We start from the raw sequence: 26,816 nt of genomic DNA, 5'->3' as shown, positions 1-26,816 counted from the left end.
TCAACAAGGATAGGCCTACTGTTCTCAAAAATTTTAAAATACCATAAATAATTTAAAGCCTACAATTCACAACAACAGTAAGAGTTTATCCTGGCACTCACAAATTTTTGAAATTTCACAGTATATCACAATACAAATGAGTAGTGATACAATAAATGAAAAATTATGCAGAAGTAACACAAACAGTAAAATATGTGAATCTAGAATTTCACATCACCACATGAATCTGACTCACACAATCTCACACAAAGGAAAATTCTGAAGTTGGTTTCTACATATAAATAAACACGCAAGTTGCACTGATTTTTTACTTAGATAATTTTGTGACAATTTCCACACTGGCATGCCAAGACAAACAGTGCAGCATCAGTTTATCTCTATTAAAATTGCAAAAATGTGCAGCACCAACAAAGCACGACTTCTGCCTGGAGCAGCTAACAATTCAGTTCATATGGGGCAGTGATGAGCCATGATTCATCACTGAACACAATTTACCACTATTCATCAGTAGTCTAGGCTTCTCTGTCATGGCACCACTCCAAACGCACTCCATTTGTGTTACAGTGCTAAAGACAACGAACACATGGGGCAGTAAGTCCATACTCGGATCTCTGCTAGTTTCCAATCAAAAGTGTGGGGTGTCCATTACTCGTTCTTGGATAGCATGCACAGATGTGGGGGGGTTATGATGTGCTTGGTGCACAATACAAATAGTGATCCTGCTTTATGATGGTCAGATGTGATCAACAGGAACTTGACAACAAGTGTGCCATTTCTCATATTCCCACTGCAATCCAACATCAGGTCACTGTCACATCCGAATGCCCTACAAATCTGGATACTGCACAGTTCGACCATCTGGGTAAATGGTGATCCACAGGGAGTCCCCTTTTAAATTTTGTTGTTTACCAATAATGCTGTGTCACAGGAGAACTCGTCTTCTCCACATCCTTCACAGTAAACATTAGATCCTGTACATGTCCCTTATATGCCCAACCAAGCCTGGAAACAACACAGGGCACCTACAACACTAATGCACTCTGGCGGCCATTCTACCAGTCACAGAGAATTGCAACTCTAATCATTTACATACTTGTCGATGGTGTGCATGCGTTAAAGTTACAGTGACAGTCGACCATGCCTTTCTGGGTGTTTCACTTTCTTATCAGTCAGTGTACCATTCTACCAAGCAAACTTTTAAAAGGTGGATGCGAATGATGTCTGGTGGCTCAGTCAGTAGATCAGTCAAGGACATGTAGTTCTTACAATACACCTGATTATACTGTGAAACATGAAGATGTACCTCTCAGATTCATATTTTCATAACTCACTGATTCACTTCTGCAATTTTCTGCTACGATACATATTACATCAATTTATTTTTTTTTAATATGTCTCTTCTCGGTGGATATATGGCTACATATTGATTATTTAAGTGAATTCTTTGCTTTTAAACACACAACAAGCATACGTTTTTACTAACTAAAAAACGTAGCTTTGTGTGTGTGTGTGTGTGTGTGTGTGTGTGTGTGTGTTTATAACATAGCCAAGATTTCCTATTACACACTATCACAAATGGTTTCCCAAAGTCCAACTACTCATCCAAGCTCTGGGAATGGGGACGTGAAGTAGGAGACTGACTATATGTTGTTGTTGTGGTCTTCAGTCCTGAGACTGGTTTGATGCAGCTCTCCATGCTACTCTATCCTGTGCAAGCTTTTTCATCTCCCAGTACCTACTGCAGCCTACATCCTTCTGAATCCGCTTCGTGTATTCATCTCTTGGTCTCCCTCTACGATTTTTACCCTCCACACTGCCCCCCAGTACTAAATTGGTGATCCCTTGATGCCTCAGAACATGTCCTACCAACCGACCCCTTCTTCTGGTCAAGTTGTGCAACAAACTCCTCTTCTCCCCAGTTCTATTCAATACCTCCTCATTAGTTATGTGATCTACCCATCTAATCTTCAGCATTCTTCTGTAGCACTACATTTCGAAAGCTTTTATTCTCTTCTTGTCCAAACTATTTATCGTCCATGTTTCACTTCCATACATGGCTACACTCCATACAAATACTTTCAGAAATGACTTCCAGACACTTAAATCTATACTCGATGTTAACAAATGTCTCTTCTTCAGAAACACTTTCCTTGCCATTGCCAGTCTACATTTTATATCCTCTCTACTTCGACCATCATCAGTTATTTTGCTCCCCAAATAGCAAAACTCCTTTACTGCTTTAAGTGTCTCATTTCCTAATCTAATACCCTCAGCATCAACCGATTTAATTCGACTATATACCATTATCCTTGTTTTGCTTTTGATGATGTCCATCTTATACCCTCTTTTCAAGACACTGTCCATTCCGTTCAACTGCTCTTCCAAGTCCTTTGCTGTCTCTGACAGAATGACAATGTCATCAGTGAACCTAAACGTTTTTATTTCTTCTCCATGAATTTTAATACCTACTCCGAACTTTTCTTTTGTTTCCTTTACTGCTTGCTCAATATACAGATTGAATAGCATCGGGGATATACAACCCTGTCTCACTCCCTTCCCCACCACTGCTTCCCTTTCATGTCCCTCGACTCTTGTAACTGCCATCTGCTTTCTGTACAAATTGTAAATAGCTTTTCGGTCCCTGTATTTTACCCCTGCCACCTTTAGAATTTGAAAGAGAGTATTCCAGTCAACATTGTCAAAAGCTTTCTCTAAGTCTACAAATGCTAGAAATGTAGGTTTGCCTTTCCTTAATCTTTCCTCTAAGATAAGTCGTAGGGTCAGTATTGCCTCACGTGTTTCAACATTTCTACGGAATCCAAACTGATCTTCCCCGAGGTCGGCTTCTACCAGTTTTTCCATTCGTCTGTAAAGAATTCGCATTAGTATTTTGCAGCTGTGACTTATTAAACTGATAGTTCGGTTATTTTCACATCTGTCAACACCTGCTTTCTTTGGGATTGGAATTATTATATTCTTCTTGAAGTCTGAGGGAATTTCGCCTGTCTCATACATCTTGCTCACCAGATGGTAGAGTTTTGTCAGGACTGGCTCTCCCAAGGTTGTCAGTAGTTCTAATGGAATGTTGTCTACTCCCAGGGCCTTGTTTCGACTTAGGTCTTTCAGTGCTCTGTCAAACTCTTCATGCAGTATCATACCTCCCATTTCATCTTCATCTACATCCTCTTCCATTTCCATAATATTGTCCTCAAGAACATCGCCCCTGTATAGACCCTCTATATACTCCTTCCAACTTTCTGCTTTCCCTTCTTTGCTTAGAACTAAGTTTCCATGTGAGCTCTTGATATTCGTGCAAGTGGTTCTCTTTTCTTCAAAGGTCTCTTTAATTTTCCTGTAGGCAGTATCTATCTTACCCCTCGTGAGAAAAGCCTCTACATCCTTACATTTGTCCTCTAGCCATCCCTGCTTAGCCATTTTGCACTTCCTGTCAATCTCATTTTTGAGACGTTTGTATTCCTTTTTGCCTGCTTCACTTACTTCATTTTTGTATTTTCTCCTTTCATCAATTAAATTCAGTATCTCTTCTGTTACCCAAGGATTTCTACTAGCCCTCGTCTTTTTACCTACTTGATCCTGTGCTGCCTTCACTATTTCATTTCTCAAAGCTACCCATTCTTCTTCTACTGTATTTCTTTCCTCCATTCCTGTCAGTTTTTCCCTTATGCTCTCCCTGAAACTCTGTACAACCTCTGGTTCTTTCAGTTTATCCAGGTCCCATCTCCTTATATTCCCACCTTTTTGCAGTTTCTTCAGTTTTAATCTACAGTTCATAACCAACTATAGAGATGTAGTATACTGGAGACCTTTGCTGCATAACCACTAAGGAATCTATGAATGCCCTATGGGAACCCTGAAAAAACCTGTCCAATTGGGGCACTGATGAAGTAGTGATAGATCAAGCAAGCCAACAATGGACAAATAATGAGCTTTCAAAAATGGACAAACCTTGGAATGGAAAATGGAGCCACAGGGTGATGACACAGAAACAAACATGGTTTGCGAATTGGAATAGTATGTTGGGTGTAGGAGAAATAAGATGGAGAAGTGAAGGAAGATGTGAAATGAGAAATGGGTTGATGCTGTACAGGATAGATCAGACTGTTCCAGTCCATATGCCCATCCGGGTGCAGCCGGGTGGAAATAGGCACATGTGGGCAGAGGTGCAAACAGCTGAAGCACTGAAGATCTTGCAGCCTTGCTGCAGGGCATGGAACTGTGTTCCACCAACCGAGTGCACGCGAGAAGATGTAGCCAAACAGCTTCCACATGCTCAGAAAGCACACAATAAGAGCTTTTGGTGGGTGGCCTACACTGCCTGTGCCTGTCCATGAAAGTACTGAGGGACAGGTATGGGTGCTCTTTCCCCAAAGAGCAATGTTCAAATAGTCTGGGATAGGCAATGAGGATGACACCAAAAACTGAGTGGCAATAGTTGTGAGAGAAACACTGAATGAACTGGAATTAATGAGAGAATGATATTGACCAAAACATCTCTGAATGGAAAACAGTGAAGATACTATAATAGTATGCCCACCTGGTGGGACTCACATCGCATAAAAAAAAGAGAGAGAGAGTGTCTGAAGAAGAATGCATATGATTGGACCGAACACAACTGTAATGAGAGATCTGAATGCACATGTTGATGCAGAAAATCTGAATATGAAAATATACTTGGTGCAAATGCCTGGGGAAGCAGAAGCATTGAGGTGAAGCATTGTTGGACTTTTGCATAAGGAGTGGATTAGAGTGCAAGGTAATGTGGTATAGCAGTGACTGGTCTAAAAAAATCAGTGGCTACCTGTTAATAGATGATGAAATGATGAGAAATGTTACACGTCAAGGTAATACCTTCAGTGGCCTTAGAGACTACTACTGATGAAGGTGAGAAAGCAAAGCAAGTTGAATACAAGTAAAGAAGCTAAAAGAAGCAGAGTTAAACAAACATAACAAAGGGAAATTAGAGATAAAATTCCCCTGGGTAGCTGTGGAAGAAGACTAGAGTTTTAAGAACACACATACAGAAGCAGCAGAAGAGACATGTGGAAGAACTGGCAATAGGAGACAACACAACAACACTCACTGGTGGAGTTCTGAAAATTCTGCCGATTTGCTGAAAATTTTGACAAACAAGTGGAGAAAGATAGAAATGTAGAGCAGACTTGTGACTAGTCTCCCTCCCCACTTCACATGTGTACTACTAAATATCTATGGCCAGATGACTTGTGTGGTGCAGTGTTAAACTGGTCACAGGCCATTTATTAGAGTTAAAATTCATAAAACAATGTTAGGTAACTGAATACCATCAAATTTCATACGACAAGCTATCTAAGCAGGGCGAGCCATAACAGTTATTAGGAGGCATGAGTGTTGTCTATTACATATTTAATTGGCATTCAGAGTAGCTTCTCATGGCAATGGTGGGAGTACATCATGATTTAATTAATATGTTTACAACCAATGTAAATATCCTATACCAATCGTGTGTGTGTGTGTATTTATATATTTCTTTTAATTTGTTGCATATCATGTCCAAAAGCCACAAATTAAGCACAATAAAACCAGAAAAAAATGCATAATCTACATATGTACATATGTGGCCTATTACAGTACTCGTCTTATAAACCCTAGCACACACTGGTTCAATGTATGGACTCATTGTCACAACTCTTTGCTGCCAACTATTTTTGCCCTGCCACAGAAAGAACTATGTATGTATCTAGCTTCAGTTCAAGAAAAACATAAATCTGAAAGTTAAGTGTTCTGTTGCGCTGCCGAAAAACTTACTTTAAGTAAATGAATTAAAGAGGCATCTCTTGCAGAAGCAGTTTTTCAGAAAATGCTTTACTTTTCACATACAAATTAAAAACCAATCTTCTGAATTCACATATTTTTTCACTGCATAATTGTTCTAAAGTGACTGCTTATGTTACTTCAAAGTAACTCACTGTCTGTAATTTGTATACTGTGCTCTGAATTATGAGGGCAAATTGCAACTGCTAATACAGGGTGTTTATAAATGAATATCAGGGTTTTAATGCTTTATAATATTTATTATATTAAACTTACAGTTATAAATGATATCAGATGAAAGAGCAACTCAAACAGTTTTCCCAAGAATCTTATAAATGTTCAACGTGAGCACCATTTGTCACACGGCATACATCAAGTCTATAGCCAAGTTCTTCCCACAAATTGATAAATGTGTCTTCAGTGATTGTAGCAACAGCTCCTTCAATCCAGTTTCTGTATTCAGGGAGGTCTGCTGGTAGCGGAGGCACGTTCACACGATCCTTGATGAAGCCCCAAAGGAAAAAATTGCACGGCTTTAGGTCGGGTGAACGTGGAGGCCATGCAAAGCAAGCCCTGTCACTGGGTCCCTTGTGACCTATCCAGCACTTGGGTACAGTGAAGTTCAACCAATCTAGCGGATTGCGGCAGAAACATCGCGCGCTGCGCATGCGCACTGGTGCCAAACACAACTGTTTGATTTGCTCTTTCATTTGACATATCATTTACAACTGTAAGTTTAATGTAATAAATATTATAAAGTGTTAAAACCCCAATAATCATTTATAAACAACCTTTATAAGGGAGGCAGAAATTAACTGTGTGAAATTATCTTTTTCTCGAAATGTGTCCTCCAACTGGCTTACAAGTATTTCTAAATTTCTGTAGTCACCTACAAGGAATTTCAGAATCCTATTTGATCCTCTAGTTTTAAAGTGTCAAGGAGATTGTATTTATGTCCGTTTCCTTCTTTAAGAAGCTCACGAATCCATCAATGTTTATAAGCAATGCTGCTACTTTTCAGTTGCTACACTGTAGGTTATACACTGTTAATGTATCAAATATTTCTTTATGATCATAGAATGCCTGTATCCCTTTCTCATCAGTTGAGATTCACTTACCAGTTTCATGCATTCTTTCAAATTGTCCAAAGAAATAGTATCTGAATACATAAAGTCACGTCCACAATGATTATGCCACACCAAACACGTTCCGGCTGTTGTTGATACATCAAAGGAAGTGTAGGGTTTATGTGCACTCAGTTTTGTATTGGCTGCATTACACAGAGGAGTTCTGCCATTCACCACTAGATGACAATGGCATCATTTTAACTGGGGCAGAGGAATAATTCTTTGTAGCTACGCCAAGTTGCACAAAAATTCATAAATTATAGATAGAAACCTTCCTCACAAATTAGGGGCAAATTGTATCACAATCCTTACAATAGTTCCTGAGATTAGCCCAAACATACAAACAAAATCACGGCAGGTGTCTCCCCCCCACCCCCACACACACCGAATATAGATACATAAATAGATAGGTGGATAGTTAGAAGACGGGGGTGAACTCCAAATGGCAAAAGATCTAATGAGGATAGATGTGGAGGAAGCACTAAAAAAAATAAAAATGAGAAAGACATTTGGGATGACTGATACAAATGTGGAGAATATCAGAGCAGCAGAAGAGATCAGGACACAGTTGTTTTATAGAGTTATGAGGGATATATGGAATTAAATGAGGACTTGAATTTTATGAAAAGGAAAGTTGCTACTCATCACGTAGTGGAGATGCTGAGTCGCAATAGGCACAACAAAAAGACTGTTGCAAATAAAGCTTTCGGCCCGTAAGGCCTACGTCAAAAATACACACACAGCACGGCGTGATAGGAATGTATACTCGTCCATCTCTACACAACCCCTGTCCCCAACCTCTTACCTTATGGCTCATACCCCTGTAATAGACCTAAATACAAGACCTGTCCCATACATCCTCCCACCACCATCTACTCCAGTCCAATCACAAACATCACCTATCCCATCAAAGGCAGGGCTACCTGTGAAACCCACCATGTGATCTACAGGCTAAGCTGCTACCATTGTGCTGCATTCTATGTGGGTGTGACAGCCAATAAGCTGTCTGTCCGCATGAATGGCCAGTGACAAAATGTGGCGAAGAAACAAGTGGACCACCCAGTTGCTGAACACGCCGTAAAACATAACATCCTTCATTTCAATTACCACTTCACAGCCTGTGCCATATGGATCCTTCCCACCAACACTAGCTTTTCTGAATTGCACAGGTGGGAACTTCCCCTGCAATATATCTACGTCAACCTTCATTAGTCATTGTCCTCAACTATCCAACCTCTCTGTTCCCATTCCAGCACTATACAGCCCTCATTCCACCATCGCACCCAGTCTTTTTACTTCTCTCCTTTTCGGCTACCCCCTCTCCCCTGTCCTCTGTCTAACCTCCCAACTGCACATAGCTGCCCTACCCTCTCCACCTCGTCCCTGTGGACTCCCCAGCAGCACTGCGTGTCCACCATCCCTATCCTACTATCCCTCCCCCTCCCCACTCCAGCCTCCTCCTTACCCCCACCCTGATGCCACTCCCATCATGCACTGGTGCTACTGCTTGCAGTGTGGCTACAGTTGCCTTAAACTGTAGTCATGTGTGTGTGTGTGTGTGTGTGTGTGTGTGTGTGTGTGTGTGTGTGTGTGTGTGTGTGTGTGTATTTTTGACGAAGGCCTTATGGGCCAGCCAAAAGTATTATTTGTAACAGTCTTTTTGTTGTGCCTCTCTACAACTTAGCATCTCCATTATGTGGTGAGTAACAACTTTCCTTTTCATAATATTGTTACATTCAATCATGGATTTTCCAGTGTTTCAAATGAGAACTTCAGAAGACTGGTAGAAGTAAATAACTATACCTGTCTCCAAAAGGGTTCCAGAAACTTTTGCTAACATTAGCCTTACGTGTCACTTTGCAAAAATCTATGAGAAGCTCTAGTGAAATGTATCTGCAGAACAGTGGAAAAGCAACTGAGAGAAGAACAGTATGCCTTCAGACCAGGACACTCTACAGCAGATCTCAAATTTGCAATGAGATAGCTACAGAAACACCAGTACGAGTACAGGAGAGCACTACAGATAGTCCTCCTGGATTTAGAGAAAGCATGCGACACAGCACCCAGAAGTAAAAGGTTGGAGGCACTAAGAAGGAAAGGTATTGAGATGCAAACTGCACTGTGAGAGAAAAAAAGAGGGGGGAAGAGGAGGAGGAGGAGACTGCACCAGAGAAGCATAAGTAGTGTGAGTGCTGAAGATGAGAAACAGGGAGAGGAAATTACACCACGTATGTTACTGTTCATAGTGGTGATGGATGATACGATACAAATGGCAAGAGAGATTGGAGACAGGATTATAGCAATCTTGTTTTCTGATGATTCAAGGGTATGAGAGGACAATGAGGAGGAACTACAGAAGCTATTAGATGCTAGGCCTAAAATTTGATGCTGAGAAGTGTTACCTGTTCGCCACTGCAAGAAAAAAGTATAGACCTATAGTAAGCTTGACACTGTGTGGGTAGCAGCTGGAAATAGTAGGAAGTTTCAGATACTGGAGAGAGCATAATACAAGAAATTGAAAGAAATTTACAAGAGATACGTGAATGGGTAACGTAACCTCATAGCTTTATGTGAAGTCCACAAGGAATAGTTTGGAACACACAAGTTCCTCAGAGGAGGAAGAAAGTGGTATCCCAAAAAAATATACAGTAATTCTGCTGCAGCTCGGTACTGAAAGAATGAGTAAAAAGTAAGGACCAAGCAATTGAGATGAAGTTTTTTGAGAAATCAGAGAGGTGTAGCAAAAATGGAAGAAAAATGAGAAATGAATGGGTTAGGAAGATAACACGAAGATACCCTACAATGTAAGACTGACGAAAGAAGATAAAATGATCTGGATGAGACTATGATGCCTATGAAGATCCACAAGATGAATATGGAGGACAGGACACGAAGGGAAAGACCAAAGGGAAGTCAAGTGACAAGTCACTGCTTAGTTCAGTCTTCTCCTCCCTTCCAGATGCTTTCTTCCCCTTCTTTTAGCCACTTGTCCCTTAGCTCTTTCCATGGTCTCTTGCTTCTATCTTCAACTCGTGCATCTTCCCAGGCATTTTCTTCTTTTTTCCATTTTTGTCACACCTATCTGACTTCTCAAAAACTTCAGTTCACTTGCTCCCACTTCCCACCCGCCTCCCCCCCAACTTCATGACCCTGGTTTCTGCAGTACATTCCCACATAATATTATTTAGTATATCACCTTCTTACTTTTATGCGTGATTTACTTGTTTCATATCATTCCTTTCACACTTTCCATAAACCTATGAGCTTGCCTTGCAGATTCACTACTCTCTTGGTCATTTTTTGAATTTTCCTGTATTATAATCCCCAGATACTTGAAATTTTCAATGTTTTCAGCTGATTCACCCCCATCAGATTGGTAGCATAGATCTACCCATTTACTTTTGTCATGATCACCAGTTAACACTTATTTGTATTAAATTTTAGGCCATATTCTTGCTCAACCTCTTCTCTGCACATATAACTGCTTCTGTACTTTCCCCCTCATCGTTCACCCCTCCCCCACACCCCTCCCAAAAAAAAAAAAAAAAAAAATCATCAAACACCACTGCTGTCATTCTGTCTTCTCTCTCTCTTACCGCTTGTGTCATTCTATCATTAATCACCAATAACAAAAGCAAAGAAGATAGTGCACTTCTTTGTTTCACACTGTTTCTCTGTTTCAGCCATCCTGTTCTATTCCCGTAAACTTTCTTAGTACAATTCTTACCTTGTACAGTCTCCTTTGTCATCCCTTCCATTCTTACTTCATTTGACAGAACTATCTCATATTTATAGTGAAAATACAACGGAGATGCTGATTTGCAGATAGGCACAACAAAAAGACTGTCACAAATCACATTTCATTCTGGATTTTTCATTGTTTGATTCATAGTGAAAATATTATGATAAGGATAGAATGGTACTCAGGATGTTGCGGAGATGTTGAGTCACATACAGGCACAACAAAAGGGACTACTAAACATGTAAGCTTTTGGTTAGAAGCCCCCCCCCCCCCCCACACACACACACACACACACACACACACACACACACACACACACACACATGACCTGGCAGCCACAGACAGCCTCAGCCATAAGGCCTTCTGGCCGAAAGCTTACATGTTTAGAAGTTGTTTTTTTTTTTCTGTGCCTGTCTTCCTCTCAACATCTCTGCTATATCTTGAGTAGCAATCTGACCTTTTCATCATACTGTCATCATTCCATCCTGGATTTTCCAATGTTTCACATTTATAGTGGTGTTTCTCAGTATAGTCTGCTTCTCTGTCACTCTCCTTATTAATGTTTCCTGAACTTCACTTTCCCTGCATCTGGGAAGACCAACAGTAGATCTTTCTAATATACATAGTGGTGTCTTACTGTAAATCAGAGATCTACTACACATCTTCATGGCCTGAAGCCATACTGTTTGTCTGGTGTCCAGTGCTGGCAGTCACTAATGGAAATCTCACACTGCAAAAGAATTTTTCACATCTCTTTTCATTCCATTTTTAGCATCTCACTGATAGGGTTCCCGATGATCGGAAAGAATTAGTTTTTGAAATATCCTAAAGGAAATGTTAAGAGGTAAAAGCATTGATGACAACACATGTTAATTTCCAAAGCTAGCTGTAGATGATTATCAATGAAACTTATAACTTCGGAACATGACTATGCTAAATATTTTACAGTTTTATGTGCTGCTTTAGTTCCGAGAATATTTAGAGAATATTACAACAGAGATGATGAAAATTACCTGATGATGTTGACACAGAAAACTTAATTTGAAGTTGCTGAAGACGACACAGTCCAGAGAACATATCTTTTCACTGAATCCCACCTAATTGCATGCCACATGGTTCTTTTATTCGAAAATTTAATGCAGATCAAACTTCTCGTTCTTACATAAAATCACTGATTTTCTTTTTGATTGTGGGAAATCCTGATTGTAGTAGTGCTGCTAATGATTCCACCTCACATTTGCAATGTGAAACATTTGTTCCATAAAAGACACAAAAATAATTCTGAAATCTGATATTGCAGCAAACTACTCAGATAATGGAGAAGCAAATTCACCTATTTTTTTAGCTGTTCATTTTTCATCGACATGGCATATAGGACTGTAATTACAAATAAACTGACCGTGTTTTTGCACTTGCAGGCAATGTATCTAGCCAAGTATTTTAAAGCATTGTGAGTAACATCTTCACTGGAGCTTGCTGACTCACTAAGATCACAGTCTCAAAGCAAATACGGTACCTATGGACTAGGCGATTCCATCGTCAACAAAGTGATTTCTTAGAAATTTTAGAAAATGGAGTACTTCGTAAAAACCCATATTTTCCTTGTATTACCTACAGGGTTTGAAAAATACATCTTAGTAGTGGATACAAGCGATTTCCTCGCTTTTGAATTTTTCACTCCCAAACTACATACTCATATAACCTGTACAACACGAACCCCAACTGTTTCAAGTTCTGTAATGATTGTCTCAAAAAACTGATGGCCAGTTTCACATTAAAATTGTAATACACTGGCTGTTTCCACTTTGAAAATAAACTTCTTATCGTAACTACTTTGACGTTTTTGTTTGTTCCCAAGAATGACATCGTCAGATGAATCACAGCAGCAATGCTGTCAAAGGTTCATTTCATCAAAGCTTAGGACAGCCGTGGTCTCAAATGGCGTAAGCAATGCTGACTTAGCCTCTGTAAAATCTAGTGCTTCCTTTAAAATTCCTAGTTGACACTTAAACTGCTTTGCCCATTTATGGAGCATTGATCAGCAGGGTAAAGGATAGTTCTTTCTTCTTAGATAAGCATATGCTTTTGTAGATAATGCTGCCAAAGTAAGGGCGACTGCTGTGTCCTCCTCCTTGGGTGAAACACTGATACAGTATAGTTTTAACCTTCTTACTTACTCATCCCATATTCTTACTAGCAGGAATAGTTGTTCTGAGAGTTACACCCTTTTCATAGCTTTTGTCATAGCTGCAGTTTTTTGCTCCATTAAAGCATTTCTGCTCTTCGCAATAGCCAATTGTTTCTTCAAGTCCGCAATTTCTTCCTCTTTTGATTTTTTAAAGATAGGATCAGAAAGAATTTCTGTGTCAACTGAATTGTCCAGTTTTGTTTTTGTCGGAGACAAAACTTTCAACATTTTGGGCACCCTCTTACACCACACTGCTCTGATGTTACAACGATGTTCTCTTTCTGATATGCTGTCCTCTGAGTTGATACAACCTGCAGCAACAACTTTATTTCTGTACCAGTTATGTATTTTGTGGCATGGAACAGTGTCCGATTTCAGCAAGTTTCTTGTAGGTAAACCCAACAACTCATTTTGCATGTCCTGTTTGTAATCACAGTTCATAACAAAGAAAAATGTCCAGACATGTCAGTAAAGTGAAAGTACTAGTTATCTAGGACAGGAAGCTATCAATGCACTACTGCGTACTGTATTACCAACTAGCGATCATTAATCTGTTATGCTCTATTTGTGCCTGAGTAAGGTTATAAATATACAAAAGTTAATTCTTTGAACAAAGTAGCCTTTCTACTTGTTATATTAAGTATCTGATTTTTATCTATACTCACTTGAACAGTCGCCTTGAAAGCTGGACTCCTGAATGTAATTCGCACAGTGTTAACAATGACAGTCATACCATCAATAACCTTATTTATGAAACTATATTTTGCTGGCCCAGCTATTGACGACAGCCCTTGATGAACAGAAACTGATCTTAGTTCTTCACAGGTTTCAACTTCAACAAGTACTTCATCCAGAGTCTATAACAAAACAACAACATACATATATATATATATATTGCAGAGAATAAAATGTTTGGCATTTAAAATATGTCTGGTGCTTCTATGATCGAAAGTAGTAACCAGAAAAAGTTACTAGATTTGTAATGCTGAGTGACACAGAAAATTTAGCCATCTTTAGAGCAGAAGCTCAGATGATGTGAGGAGCAGTTACACAGAGCTGCTGTAAGTACCAATGGGTACCTGCCTCCAACTGGTACATTATCAGCTGGTGACAGCTATCTGATGTCATCTGAATCTTTTGTCTGGAAATAGTCATATACAGGGTGGGCCAAATAAAAGTCACCCAGACGAGTGGATACGACTGGATGTGAATGTATGCATATAACCACATGCCGTGACACGCATACCACATACTCCCCTGCAACATGATCCACACAGTTCAGGGTGTGGTGCAGGTTGTGTGAGTGTGAGTGGAGCAGTGCAAAGGGGATGAATTTACTCAGAGTACAGAGCACCAGGTGTTTGCTGAGGGCAGTTACATGACAACAAAGTCATGGAAACAGTGTGGTCATTTGTTTGCAGGTAAGTTTAATGCTGTCAAAGTGCAAACACACAGTGCTGTGCAATGCTTGGTCTGAAAACAGCATCAGACAGAATCTGTTTTGAACAAGTCAAAAAACATTCCGAAATATGCCCGCATACCAGAAAATGTGGCTGCTGTTCACCAGAAAATGCTTCAGAGTCCTATCAAATCAACCCAGCACGTGTCATAAGAGCCTGCATATCACGTGGATCATGTGGATGACCTCGACCTGCAAATGCATCTGTTGTTCATGCTTTAAAACCGGCAAAAACCTCCTCAACACCTCCAGTTTTGAGAGTGGCTTTCATTGACATAACAATGAATGGCTTGCACATACCTCTGTTCTTTAAGGAAGCCTGGTTTCACGTTCATGGTTATGTCAACTCACAGAATCACAGGTTCTGGGCAGAGGAGAGAATTCGTATAATATGAATGAAGCACCGTTGCATGATCAGACGGATGGGGTTTGGTGTGCAGTGTCTGTAGGCTGCACTATTGGTCCCATCATCATTCACCAGATGCTGACTTCTATGTACCATTTATGGCAGCATTAACGGAGGAGAATAAGACCCACATTTACTTCCAACAGGATGGAGCAACTGCCCATACAGCCAGCCACACCTTGGAGCACATTTACCAATCTTGGTACCAGACAGAGGTGTTAGCAGAGGTCAGTAGGGTCAAGGACCTCACTGGCCATCCAAGTCACTTGACCTGTCAGTGCTGTCAGTGTCGTCCAGTTACTATGTGTTAGGAGCCCGCAAGGCAAAGGTGCATCGCAACAACACTCATAGTCTTCAAGAACTGCAGCAGAACATTTCAGATGAGACTGTGGCAATTCCAGCAGCCCAGCTTCAAACTGCATTCAACAACTTGCTGAGCAGGGCCCAAAAGTGCCAAGAGATGAATGATGGTCACTTTTAACATCTACTACAGGCAGGCTACTGCTGTATTTTCATTCCTTTGCTGTGTTTCTTTGACCAGTTATCAATAATAAAAATCAATAAATTTGGATTTTTTTTTTTTTTTGTTAAAATTATAATTTACGAGTGCTGTTGTTTATAAATGATATCAAAATATTTCAATAACTTTTCTCTGCTGTTCATACAAAAGTTAATAATAAATGAATTAATTCAAAATCACAACAGGTATTCAATGAAGGAAAAAAATAAAAGTGATGGGTTCTCTCAAATTCCAATACAGTTTGACAAATAGTTGTTCTATTCTGACAGTAAGTTAAGTATATTACAAGGGAAGTACAAATTGTAAAAAAGACTTGTGAGCCAGTGAACAATATACTTACCATGTTTAATGACAATACAATGTGTTTAGTACTTAACTTTTTAGCATAGTTTAATATATAGTGGACTTGTCAGTTCAGAAAAATGTGAATTTTGATTATTCAGTCCAAGGAAAACTCCTCCCCCCTCACCATCGTATCCACATCTTTATTTCAAAAAGAAGATAAAACTGAAGAATGGAAATGCAGGGGTGGCGTAACAGTATGAATTAGAATAAACTGCTAATCGCCACAAAGAGGAGATGGTGTGTGGCAGACAGGTAATTAAAAAGTTTCAGGGAAAGTTCTTTGACAGATTCAGAAAAACACAACACACATTCATGAGTGCACAACTTACACACATATGGCCACTGTCGTCTCTGGGTGCTGAGGCCCAAGGCTAGAGTGTGGGGATCTAGTGATCTTGAGTGGTCTGGGTAGTGCTGGTACAGAAGAGATGTGGGGGTGGGAGGGATAACAGGAGTTGGAGTGGGGAGGGGGAAGAGGGAGGGAATGAAGATAGCGATCTTTTCACTGTTCAGTCTTGCTATTTTCCCAAATGATGATGAAATGATGAGGACAATACGAACACTCAGTCCCCGGGAGGAGAAAATCTCCAACCTGGCCGGGAATCAAACCCAGGAATCCATGATCCAGAGGCAGCAATGCTAACCATCAGACCAAGAACTGCGGACACAAGTAAGAAAGCATGCAGCTAATGAAGCTAGCTTCATCAGGTTACCCCATCCCCCCCATCCTGCCCTCCCAACTATCCACTATCCCAGGAGAAGAATGCTGTATCTCTGTCAGACATGGTACACAGGATTATTTTTTGAGGGCACCACACACAAGGCAGTAACAGTGTGGTGCCTCCTGCATAGTATGGTCAGTCATCTCTTACATGGCACTCCTACCAGGAACTATTTTATCACCCTGCAAAAGACATTGAAATAGGCCATTCATCCAACAATAATTATGCAGGTCACCACAGAGACCACTGCAATGTGGAAGTACCTGATTTATCTGCCAAATAGTTCATAGGATGACATTCATATGATGAGCACATAATTTAAGCAGTTGCATTGTGACACTTGGCCAGTTCCTGCAATTCCAATCCCCAGTTGCCACAGAGTTTAAGTTGAGTGTCAAAGGGACAGTCTAAGTCTTTCCCCACTGAGAGACTGAAATTAAACACCCCAAACTGTAGTCCATATTGAACTTCAACTAGATTATTTAGCAATTGTATACTTCATTAGTTAGAGTAAACAATCTAAAACCAAGGATGGAATAATGACAATAGTATGAAAAAGGTAGATGAGTCACGGATAGGAATTAGAAAAAGACTGCCAAACAAGTAAGCTTTCAGCCAAAGAGGCACACATGTGCGCGCGCCCGCGCCCACACACACACACACACACACACACACACACACACACACACACACCAGTCTTCTGCTGCTGAGGCCAGTTTTGTGAGAGTTTCAAATGTTCAAATGTGTGTGAATTCCTAAGGGGGGGACCAAACTGCTAAGGTCATCAGTCCCTAGACTTATTCACTACGTAAACTAACTTAAACTAATTTATGCCAAGAACAACACACACACACACACACACACACACACACACACACACACACACACACACACACACACCCGAGGGAGGACTCTAACCTCCGGCAGGAGGGGGCGCACAGTCCCTGACAGAACGCCTCAAACCACACGGCCACTCCACGTGGCTGTGGGAGTTTCATTTGCATGAGGGTATATGTGTATGGTATCTAATTCCGATTAGGCCTTCTTGGCTGAAAGTTTACTTGTTTGACAATCTTTATGTTGTGCCTATCTGTGACTCTGCTATGATTATTAGTTAGATTAGTGCCACAGCTTCTCTACAAGCTAAAGCTGAAGAGATTTTGAAGTACATTATTTTAAAAAATGATTATTCTTGTTACTCACTTGTTGTCAGAGTAATTGAGTTTAAGATATATTGGCCTGTGACATGACTGTGATAGTGCATTCGTAGGCCACTTTCCTGTAGCCAAGGAGTTGTGTAGCAGGGTTCATTTTCTGCTGTGTTTACGTTGGGCACCTATCTTCGGAGGACTCAACAGATTCAAAATGAGTTTCTGAATGGTTTCACACAAAGACCACACAAGAAAAAGCACGAAAGCATTCTGTATGAAGAAACTGAAAATCTAACGCATTTCAGAACCACCATCAGGTACATTTACAGTAATTTCTATCCTGAAAAATAGGTTGTCTACCTAACAATATTCAATTGGATTTGATTAATGAATATTCAATGGGATTTGATTAGTGTGCCAAATGAAGACACAGACACCTACCTAGGTTATATAGAAAGGAGGGGTGGTACTATAAGTTTCAAGACTGTCAGGCAGAACTTGCAGAGGGCAATGCATGGGGCCAGAAACAGAAATGTGTCTTACAACAAAAGATACAGAAGGAATAAAGAAAAGTATATTGGCAGCATAGGAAACTGCATAGGAAGCAAGAAGAGAGCCTTGAAGAAATAGAAATAATGGAAGGCAAGACAGTAACATGGGAAACTGGGTTCCAAGAGACAGATCAGACAAAAAAGATAGGAAGCACAAATGCGGTATATAACAGAATTTACAAGTGGGGAAACAAAGAGGGATCCCACTCGAGGCCCACACTGTGATGAATACAAGGAGGCCCACAAATAACTGGAATCAAACTGCTGCACGTGCACCCTTTGTAGTTATGCGTTGAAATTATGTGGTTTGTTTGTAGTGCTCTTTTGTTTGCCTATTTCCAACATTTGGTGATTAATGACATGGCTGACAAGAAGGAGCAAACAATCTGTGCAAAATTTTGTTTTCTGTTAGGGAAAACTGCAGTCCAGACTATTGGGATGCTTCAGCAAACCTTTAATGATGATGCTTTGGGAAAAACACAGGTCTGAGAGTGGTTTTCTCATTTCATATCTGGTAACATATCAACTGAAGATATGTCATGCCCATGCCATCCTTCAACAGGAAGATATGATGAAAACATTGCCACAATCAAACATGCCACTGATGAAGATTGTCGAAGAACCATTGACCAAATTTCTGAGGAAACAAAAGTAACATGGAGCATGGTCCAACGAATTTTAAGCAAAGATTTGAAAGTGAGACAGCTATCTGCAAAATTTGTTCCTCGGTTCTCACAGATGACCAAAGAGAGAACCAAGTGAACGTGTGCAACAACTTGAAGAGCAAAGTACCGAATGATCGAAACTTTCCAAAAAAAAGTTGTGACTGGGACAAGAGTTGGTGTTACAGGTACGATATGGTCAAAGTAAGTATCAAGCCAGTGGAAAAATCAAATGTCACCACAATCTAAGAAAGCACATCAAGTGAGATACAATGTGAAAATAATGTTGACTGTTTCTTTGATGTCAATGGTGGGGAATTCATTCCTCCAGCACACACAATGAACAAACATCTTTATCCAGATGTGTTGAGAAGCTTGTGAACGAGTGTGCAACAAAAATGATCAGAACTGTGGAGGAATGGGAAATGGTTGCTCCACTAGAACAATGCTCCAGCCCACACAGCTCGCAAAAAACAACATGGTGCTTGTGCCTCATACACCCTACTCACCTGATCTGGCTCTGTTTGACCTTTTTTTTTTTTTTTTTTTGTTTTTTGGTTTCCACAAATGGAACACACTCAGGAAAGCAATTCAGTGATGGGTATCATGCCAAAAAAACACATGAATGGCTTTGAGCAGTATCCTGCCTCAAAATGTCCAGAATTGTTTTCAGCATTGGCAAAAGCATTGTTACAAGTGTGTTAAGGCATATGGACAATAATGTAAAGAGGGCTAAATCACTGTGAATGTAAAGTTCAATAAAAATGGAAAATAACAAAAAAATAAGTTTTTTTGGGTTTTTCCTCGTAAGGCCAGGATTGTAACTCGGACCAAGTGAGGTCAGACAGCAATTAAAAACCAGCCACTTAATTAAAATATGTGAGGGTGCTACAATGCACTGTAAAACAGAATATTTCATGAAAGGTAACTTACAACAAATTATTTGAGGGTGATCTGGAAATCAAGCTGCTTGAGAAGCAAATTAATGTGACTACCATGCATTCAGTTGCTTATTAAGATAATTTTGAAGATTTGTTAAAGGCACAGAAGCTCAAGGGGACATTTAGTACTAGAATACAATGATGATGTATGCAAGGGGACATTTAGTACTAGAATACAATGATAATGTAAGTAAACAGAGGAGATTTTGAAGCAGAGGCTTTACGGGATACAGGGAATCAAGTTTGTGGTTTGTCCAAATGTGTTTAGGTCACACAAGAGCACATACCGAGTGAGCAGATATGTCAGACACTGCGATGAAGATACAAGCAGCAACAAACAAGCAAAATAATCCAGTAACTAAGTAGATTTTCCCAACATTCACAACAGGTTATATTTAATTCCATCAGTCATGATTACTGATCCCCAGCTGAAATCTGTATTTTATAATAGATAATGGAACAGATGATGCAAGTTGGAAACTGTTTTGGTTTACAGAACAAAATAATGATTTTTACAGTACTATTTAACAAGGTCTTATCCAAGAATGAAGTTGCAGCTTCAGTCTAATTCTGACATGAGTCTGCTGACAACTTTGGCAGTTGTGTGAGAAAAAATCAGTTTGTGCAATTAATGAGAGAAGTAAAGGGACAGAGGGCATAAAAGAAAGATGAAGCAAGTCTCTGAATTGTTAGAGAAATATTGTGGTGCATTCTCTGAAGCTCCAGAATTCTGAATGCATTTTGAGCAACAAGCCAAGCAAGCCATTATTACAAACACTATAAATCAAAGATGCAGCTTTGAAAGGTACTAATCGAGATGGAGTAGGAAAGAGTGGAGATGTGTGTGTGTGTGTGTGTGTGTGTGTGTGTGTGTGTGTGTGTGTGTGTGTGTGTGTGTGTGCGCGCACACAGACCATCCAGAGATTAATTGTCACAGCAGTTTAGTCGGGTAAACATTATGTCCAACATGGATCTTATATCTAGGTTCTGGCAGATACCTTTGGCAGTACACTGCTTTCTTATGCATTGTCACATTTGGTCTGAACTTTCCAATGGCAATTTTAATATTGTGCTAGGAAAGCAGCTAACAAGTAAATTAACAACATATGTTAATGACATATTAATTTCATTCCCCAGTTGGGAATAAGATTGCAGTTTAATTGAGAAACTATTTAACGCATTCAGGAGAAAAGGAATAAAACTCAAATTGAGTAAGTGGGGATCTGTAAAGAAGGAGCCAGAGCTTCAAAGCCTCATCTTAACTCACTTTGGTACTATATCTGATGATGAACTACAGTTACAAATATTGAAATTTATTCCTGAAATTCGACTTAGCTGTAATACGTATAGATGTACTACTTAACGTGACATATGAGACTTCATCAATGAAAACAATCAGTTACTAATAAAATTATTTAATTGGATAGATAAAAAAAATCTACTCACATAGCGGCAGCAGAACACACACACACACACACACACACACACACACACACACACACACACACGACTGTTGTGAATGGCAAGCTTTCGGAGCCAGTGGCTCCTTCAAGCAGAAGGGTTGAAGGGAAGGAAGAAGGGTGAAGGAAAAGGACTGGAGAAGTCTAGGGAAAGGGGTGGATTTTGGGAAAGTCATCAGTCTCCCTCTCCCATGTGGTAAGTCTTCCCTGACCCACGGCTCTGAGTGACTTTCCCAAAAACTACTCCTTTCTCTAGACCTCTCCAGTCCTTTTCCTTCACCCTTCTACTTTCCCCTTCAACCCTTCTGCCTGAAGAAGGAGCCACTGGCTCCAAAAGCTTGCCAGTCACAACAGTCTTTTATGTGGGTGTGTTCTGTTGCTCTTGGTGAGTAGATTTTTTATCTATCCGATTAAATAATATGAGAATTTGTGCCAGACCAGGAATGGAACCCAGATTTCGTGTTTATCACAAATGGTCATCTTACCATTTAAGCTATGCGAGCACATTCCCTGGACCGACCCAAAATTCCACGTGTTACAAAGCTATCAATTTCTTCTCATAAATTATTAATTCATTTATCCACATTTCTCTCATAATTCAAGTGTCGGATTTTAGAATCAAGACAATGAGAAGTCATAGACTTACAAAAACAGTACAGCATCAAGGCAATGCTGAATTTCCAATACCAAAAACCAGGAAGCAGTTCAAAACCTTTTTAGGAATGAATAGATTCTGTCACAAATTCGTTTCAAAAAACATGTTTTAATTTCCCAAGTCACAGTATAATGGTGAAGGAAAATGCTGCTTGGATTTGGTCTAAGAAGAGCAATGAGGTCTTCTGTAGAATAAAGTAAAGTATGTGCAACAGCACACTCTCACATGAACAAAACCTTTCATTGTCTTTCTATTTACAAACTGACAGCAGCAGTTATGGAATCTGAATAGCAGCTTGACAGCATAGCATCCGCTTGCAGGATGCAGCCAAAACATGAAAAGTCTTATGGAATATCAGCAAAGGAGTTGCTTCCCGTAGTATGTGGACTTAGTTCAGAAATATCTACTAGGACACAAAACAGTGGTGTTTACGTACCATGAAGTACCCAGTTTGCTGCAGGAATGTAAATTACTACATATCAGATAGCAAGATGGGAAGCATTCTTATAACAAATTCATTACAGCATCTGGGTACTAATAACAAGGGTGGTGATGCCTTTTCCAGACCACAAATTGGTGTTGAACAGGTTGATGACGACGATAAGAATGAGGAAGAGTGTCAGTTTAAGATAAAGTACATCAAAGGTGTGTGCAAGAATCTACAGAGGCCACAGAATTCTTGTGACGCTATACAGCTGGTATGAACCATGGACCTTGCTGTTGGTGGGGAGGCTTGCGTGCCTCAGCGATACAGATAGCCGTACCGTAGGTGCAACCACAATGGAGGGGTATCTGTTGAGAGGCCAGACAAACGTGTGATTCCTGAAGAGGGGCAGCAGCCTTTTCAGTAGTTGCAACGGCAACAGTCTGGATGATTGACCGATCTGGCCTTGTAACAATAACCAAAACGGCCTTGCTGTGCTGGTACTGCGAACGGCTGAAAGCAAGGGGAAACTATGGCCTTAATTTTTCCCGAGGGCATGCAGTTTTACTGTATGATTAAATGATGATGGCGTTCTCTTGGGTAAAATATTCCGGAGGTAAAATAGTCCCCCATTCGGATCTCTGGGAGGAGGGGGGGAGGGGGGGGGGGGGAATACTCAATAGGATGTCGTTATCAGGAGAAAGAAAACTGGCGTTCTACGGATCGGAGCGTGGAATGTCAGATCCCTTAATCGGGCAGGTAGGTTAGAAAATTTAAAAAGGGAAATGGATAGGTTAAAGTTAGATATAGTGGGAATTAGTGAAGTTCGGTGGCAGGAGGAACAAGACTTCTGGTCAGGTGACTACAGGGTTATAAACACAAAATCAAATAGGGGTTATGCAGGAGTAGGTTTAATAATGAATAGGAAAATAGGAATGCAGGTAAGCTACTACAAACAGCATGGTGAACGCATTATTGTGGCAAAGATAGATACGAAGCCTACACCTACGACAGTAGTACAAGTTTATATGCCAACTAGCTCTGCAGATGACGAAGAAATTGAAGAAATGTATGATGCAATAAAATAAATTATTCACGTAGTGAAGGGGGACAAAAATTTAATAGTCATGGGTGACTGGAATTCGGCAGTAGGAAAAGGGAGAGAAGGAAACGTAGTAGGTGAATATGGATTGGGGGACAGAAATGAAAGAGGAAAACGCCTGGTAGAATTTTGCACAGAGCACAACTTAATCATAGCTAACACTTGGTTCAAGTGTTGGAAGAATCCCGGAGATACTAAAAGGTATCAGATAGATTATATAATGGTAAGACAGAGATTTAGGAACCAGGTTTTAAATTGTAAGACATTTCCAGGGGCAGATGTAGACTCTGACCACAATCTATTGGTTATGACCTGTAGATTAAAACTGAAGAAACTGCAAAAAGGTGGGAATTTAAGGAGATGGGACCTGGATAAACTGAAAGAACCAGAGGTTGTACAGAGTTTCAGGGAGAGCATAAGGGAACAATTGACAGGAATGGGGGAAATAAATACAGTAGAAGAAGAATGGGTAGCTTTGAGGGATGAAGTAGTGAAGGCAGCAGAGGATCAAGTAGGTAAAAAGACGAGGGCTAGTAGAAATCCTTGGGTAACAGAAGAAATATTGAATTTAATTGATGAAAGGAGAAAATATAAAAATGCAGTAAATGAAGCAGGCAAAAAGGAATACAAACGTCTCAAAAATGAGATCGACAGGAAGTGCAAAATGGCTAAGCAGGGATGGCTAGAGGACAAATGTAAGGATGTAGAGGCTTATCTCACTAGGGGTAAGATAGATACTGCCTACAGGAAAATTAAAGAGACCTTTGGAGATAAGAGAACCACTTGTATGAACATCAAGAGCTCAGATGGAAACCCAGTTCTAAGCAAAGAAGGGAAAGCAGAAAGGTGGAAGGAGTATATAGAGGGTCTATACAAGGGCGATGTACTTGAGGACAATATTATGGAAATGGAAGAGGATGTAGAGAAGATGAAATGGGAGATACGATACTGTGTGAAGAGTTTGTGTGAAGAGTTTGACAAAGCACTGAAAGACCTGAGTCGAAACAAGGCCCCCAGAGTAGACAACATTCCATTGGAACTACTGACGGCCTTGGGAGAGCCAGTCCTGACAAAACTCTACCATCTGGTGAGCAAGATGTATGAAACAGGCGAAATACCCTCAGACTTCAAGAAGAATATAGTAATTCCAATCCCAAAGAAAGCAGGTGTTGACAGATGTGAAAATTACCGAACTATCAGTTTAATAAGTCACAGCTGCAAAATACTAACGCGAATTCTTTTCGGACGAATGGAAAAACTAGTAGTAGCCGACTTCGGGGAAGATCAGTTTGGATTCTGCAGAAATGTTGGAACACGTGAGGCAATACTGACCCTACGACTTATCTTAGAAGCTAGATTAAGGAAGGGCAAACTTACGTTTCTAGCATTTATAGACTTAGAGAAAGCTTTTGACAATGTTGACTGGAATACTCTCTTTCATATTCTGAAGGTGGCAGGGGTAAAACACAGGGAGAGAAAGCCTATTTACAATTTGTACAGAAACCAGATGGCAGTTATAAGAGTCGAGGGACATGAAAGGGGAGCAGTGGTTGGGAAGGGAGTGAGACAGGGATGTAGTCTCTACCCAATGTTATTCAATCTGTATATTGAGCAAGCAGAGAAGGAAACAAAAGAAAAATTTAGATTAGGTATTAAAATCCAAGGAGAAGAAATAAAAACTTTGATGTTCGCCGATGACATCATAATTCTGTCAGAGACAGCAAAGGACTTGGAAGAGCAGTTGAACGGAATGAATAGTGTCTTGAAAGGACGATATAAGATGAACATCAACAAAATCAAAACGAGGATAATGGAATGTACTCGAATTAAGTCGAGTGATGCTGAGTGAATTAGATTAGGAAATGAGACACTTAAAGTAGTAAAGGAGTTTTGCTATTTGGGGAGTAAAATAACTGATGATGGTCGAAGTAGAGAGGATATAAAATGTAGACTGGCAATGGCAAGGAAAGTGTTTCTGAAGAAGAGAAATTTGTTAACATCGAGTATAGATTTAAGTGTCAGGAAGTCATTTCTGAAAGTATTTGTATGGAGTGTAACCATGTATGGAAGTGAAACATGGACGATAAATAGTTTAGACAAGAAGAGAATAGAAGCTTTCAAAATGTGGTGCTACAGAAGAATGCTGAAGATTAGATGGGTAGATCACATAACTAATGAGGAAGTATTGAATAGGATTGGGGAAATGAGAAGTTTGTGGCACAACTTGACCAGAAGAAGGGATTGGTTGGTAGGACATGTTCTGAGGCATCAAGGGATCACCAATTTAGTATTGGAGGCAGCGTGGAGAGTAAAAATCGTGGAGGGAGACAAGAGATGAATACACTAAGCAGATTCAGAAGGATTTAGGTTGCAATAGGTACTGGGAGATGAAGAAGCTTGCACAGGATAGAGTAGAATGGAGAGCTGCACCAAACCAGTCTCAGGACTGAAGACCACAACAATAACAACAACAACAACAACAGCTGGTAAGGAGACATTTAGGTAGTGGGGACCATGAATAACAAACAAATTACTAATTGTATAAAGGGATTCTGTTCAGAAGGAAGCATGAACATAGTGAGAAATGGAAGTTGTGTTTCCCTGAAGACTATGTTGAAGAGTTCACTGACTATCTTCATCAAAGTTATGATCATTATGAACCACGTAAGTTCACTGAAATCTTGCAAGATAAGGTACTTTTCAATAACAGGGTCAGGAGGGAGAAGAAAGAGCTTTGAATCTGGGATGAATGCCAGACACAACTGGCCAGTTCCAGTGTATGGAAAGACAAATACCGACCAGGTCACTTATTTTATTGGATAACCACTTTCAACTCTTTTTTTAAGTTATCCACAGATCTATTACCTATACATTACCTCAAAGCGCAGGTCATCAATTGGCACCTGATGACCTATGCATCTGGGTAATTCATAATTAATGGATCTAATTATGACAAAAAGAGAGAGAGAGAGAGAGAGAGAGAGAGAGAGAGAGAGAGAGAGAGGGCTGAAACCCATTACCCAATAAAAGTGACCTAGACAAGGTTTGTCTTTCTAGATATTTCTGTAGTAGTGAGGGTTTTCAATAAGTTTATTAGACTGTATCCCATTATGATGGTAACTAGCAGAACTTTGATAGTGAAGTTTGAACACGATTGTTTTGCTAAGCTAGAAGTTCATGAGGCAGTGCTCTGAGATACTGGAGCGAAGTTCACCTCCAGGGAAGGAGACGAGTTTATACATAGAGCACACACCAAAACAGACAGGATTATGTGTATCTCCCTGCCAGTAATCCTGCTGAGTGTTATACGAGAGAGACTGGTAGGCTCTGCAACACTTACTGCAGACACAAACATACCTCTTCGGTGTGACACTTGAAAAAGATTGAAACCGTTACGAATTTTGTGGAGCACAGTTAAATGGGATTTGCACTGCCAGAAATGCAATTTAACACACACAGTATGACAAAAGATTAATAGGAATTTTTGAATTTTGTGGGCTTTGTACACCTTATTTTCAGTTTTTTTTATCTTGTTGGTACTCATGTTCCA

General features: G+C 40.1%; 1 protein-coding gene across 3 annotated transcripts in view; it reads right to left on the bottom strand.

Annotated features, from left to right (window-relative positions):
• The window catches only part of LOC126412774 (UHRF1-binding protein 1), a 443,324-nt gene that overhangs the window by 390,834 nt on the left and 25,674 nt on the right, over positions 1-26,816 (bottom strand). For all 3 annotated transcript variants that reach the window (XM_050082540.1, XM_050082538.1, XM_050082539.1), the window contains exon 3: positions 13,534-13,725. In XM_050082540.1, coding sequence (XP_049938497.1) covers positions 13,534-13,725 — 192 coding nt within the window. The remainder of the gene's footprint in view (positions 1-13,533; positions 13,726-26,816) is intronic.

The sequence above is a fragment of the Schistocerca serialis genome, chromosome 7 (genome assembly GCF_023864345.2).
Source record: "Schistocerca serialis cubense isolate TAMUIC-IGC-003099 chromosome 7, iqSchSeri2.2, whole genome shotgun sequence".
Classification (NCBI taxonomy): domain Eukaryota; kingdom Metazoa; phylum Arthropoda; class Insecta; order Orthoptera; family Acrididae; genus Schistocerca; species Schistocerca serialis.
This window is presented reverse-complemented; position numbering and strand designations above follow the sequence as displayed.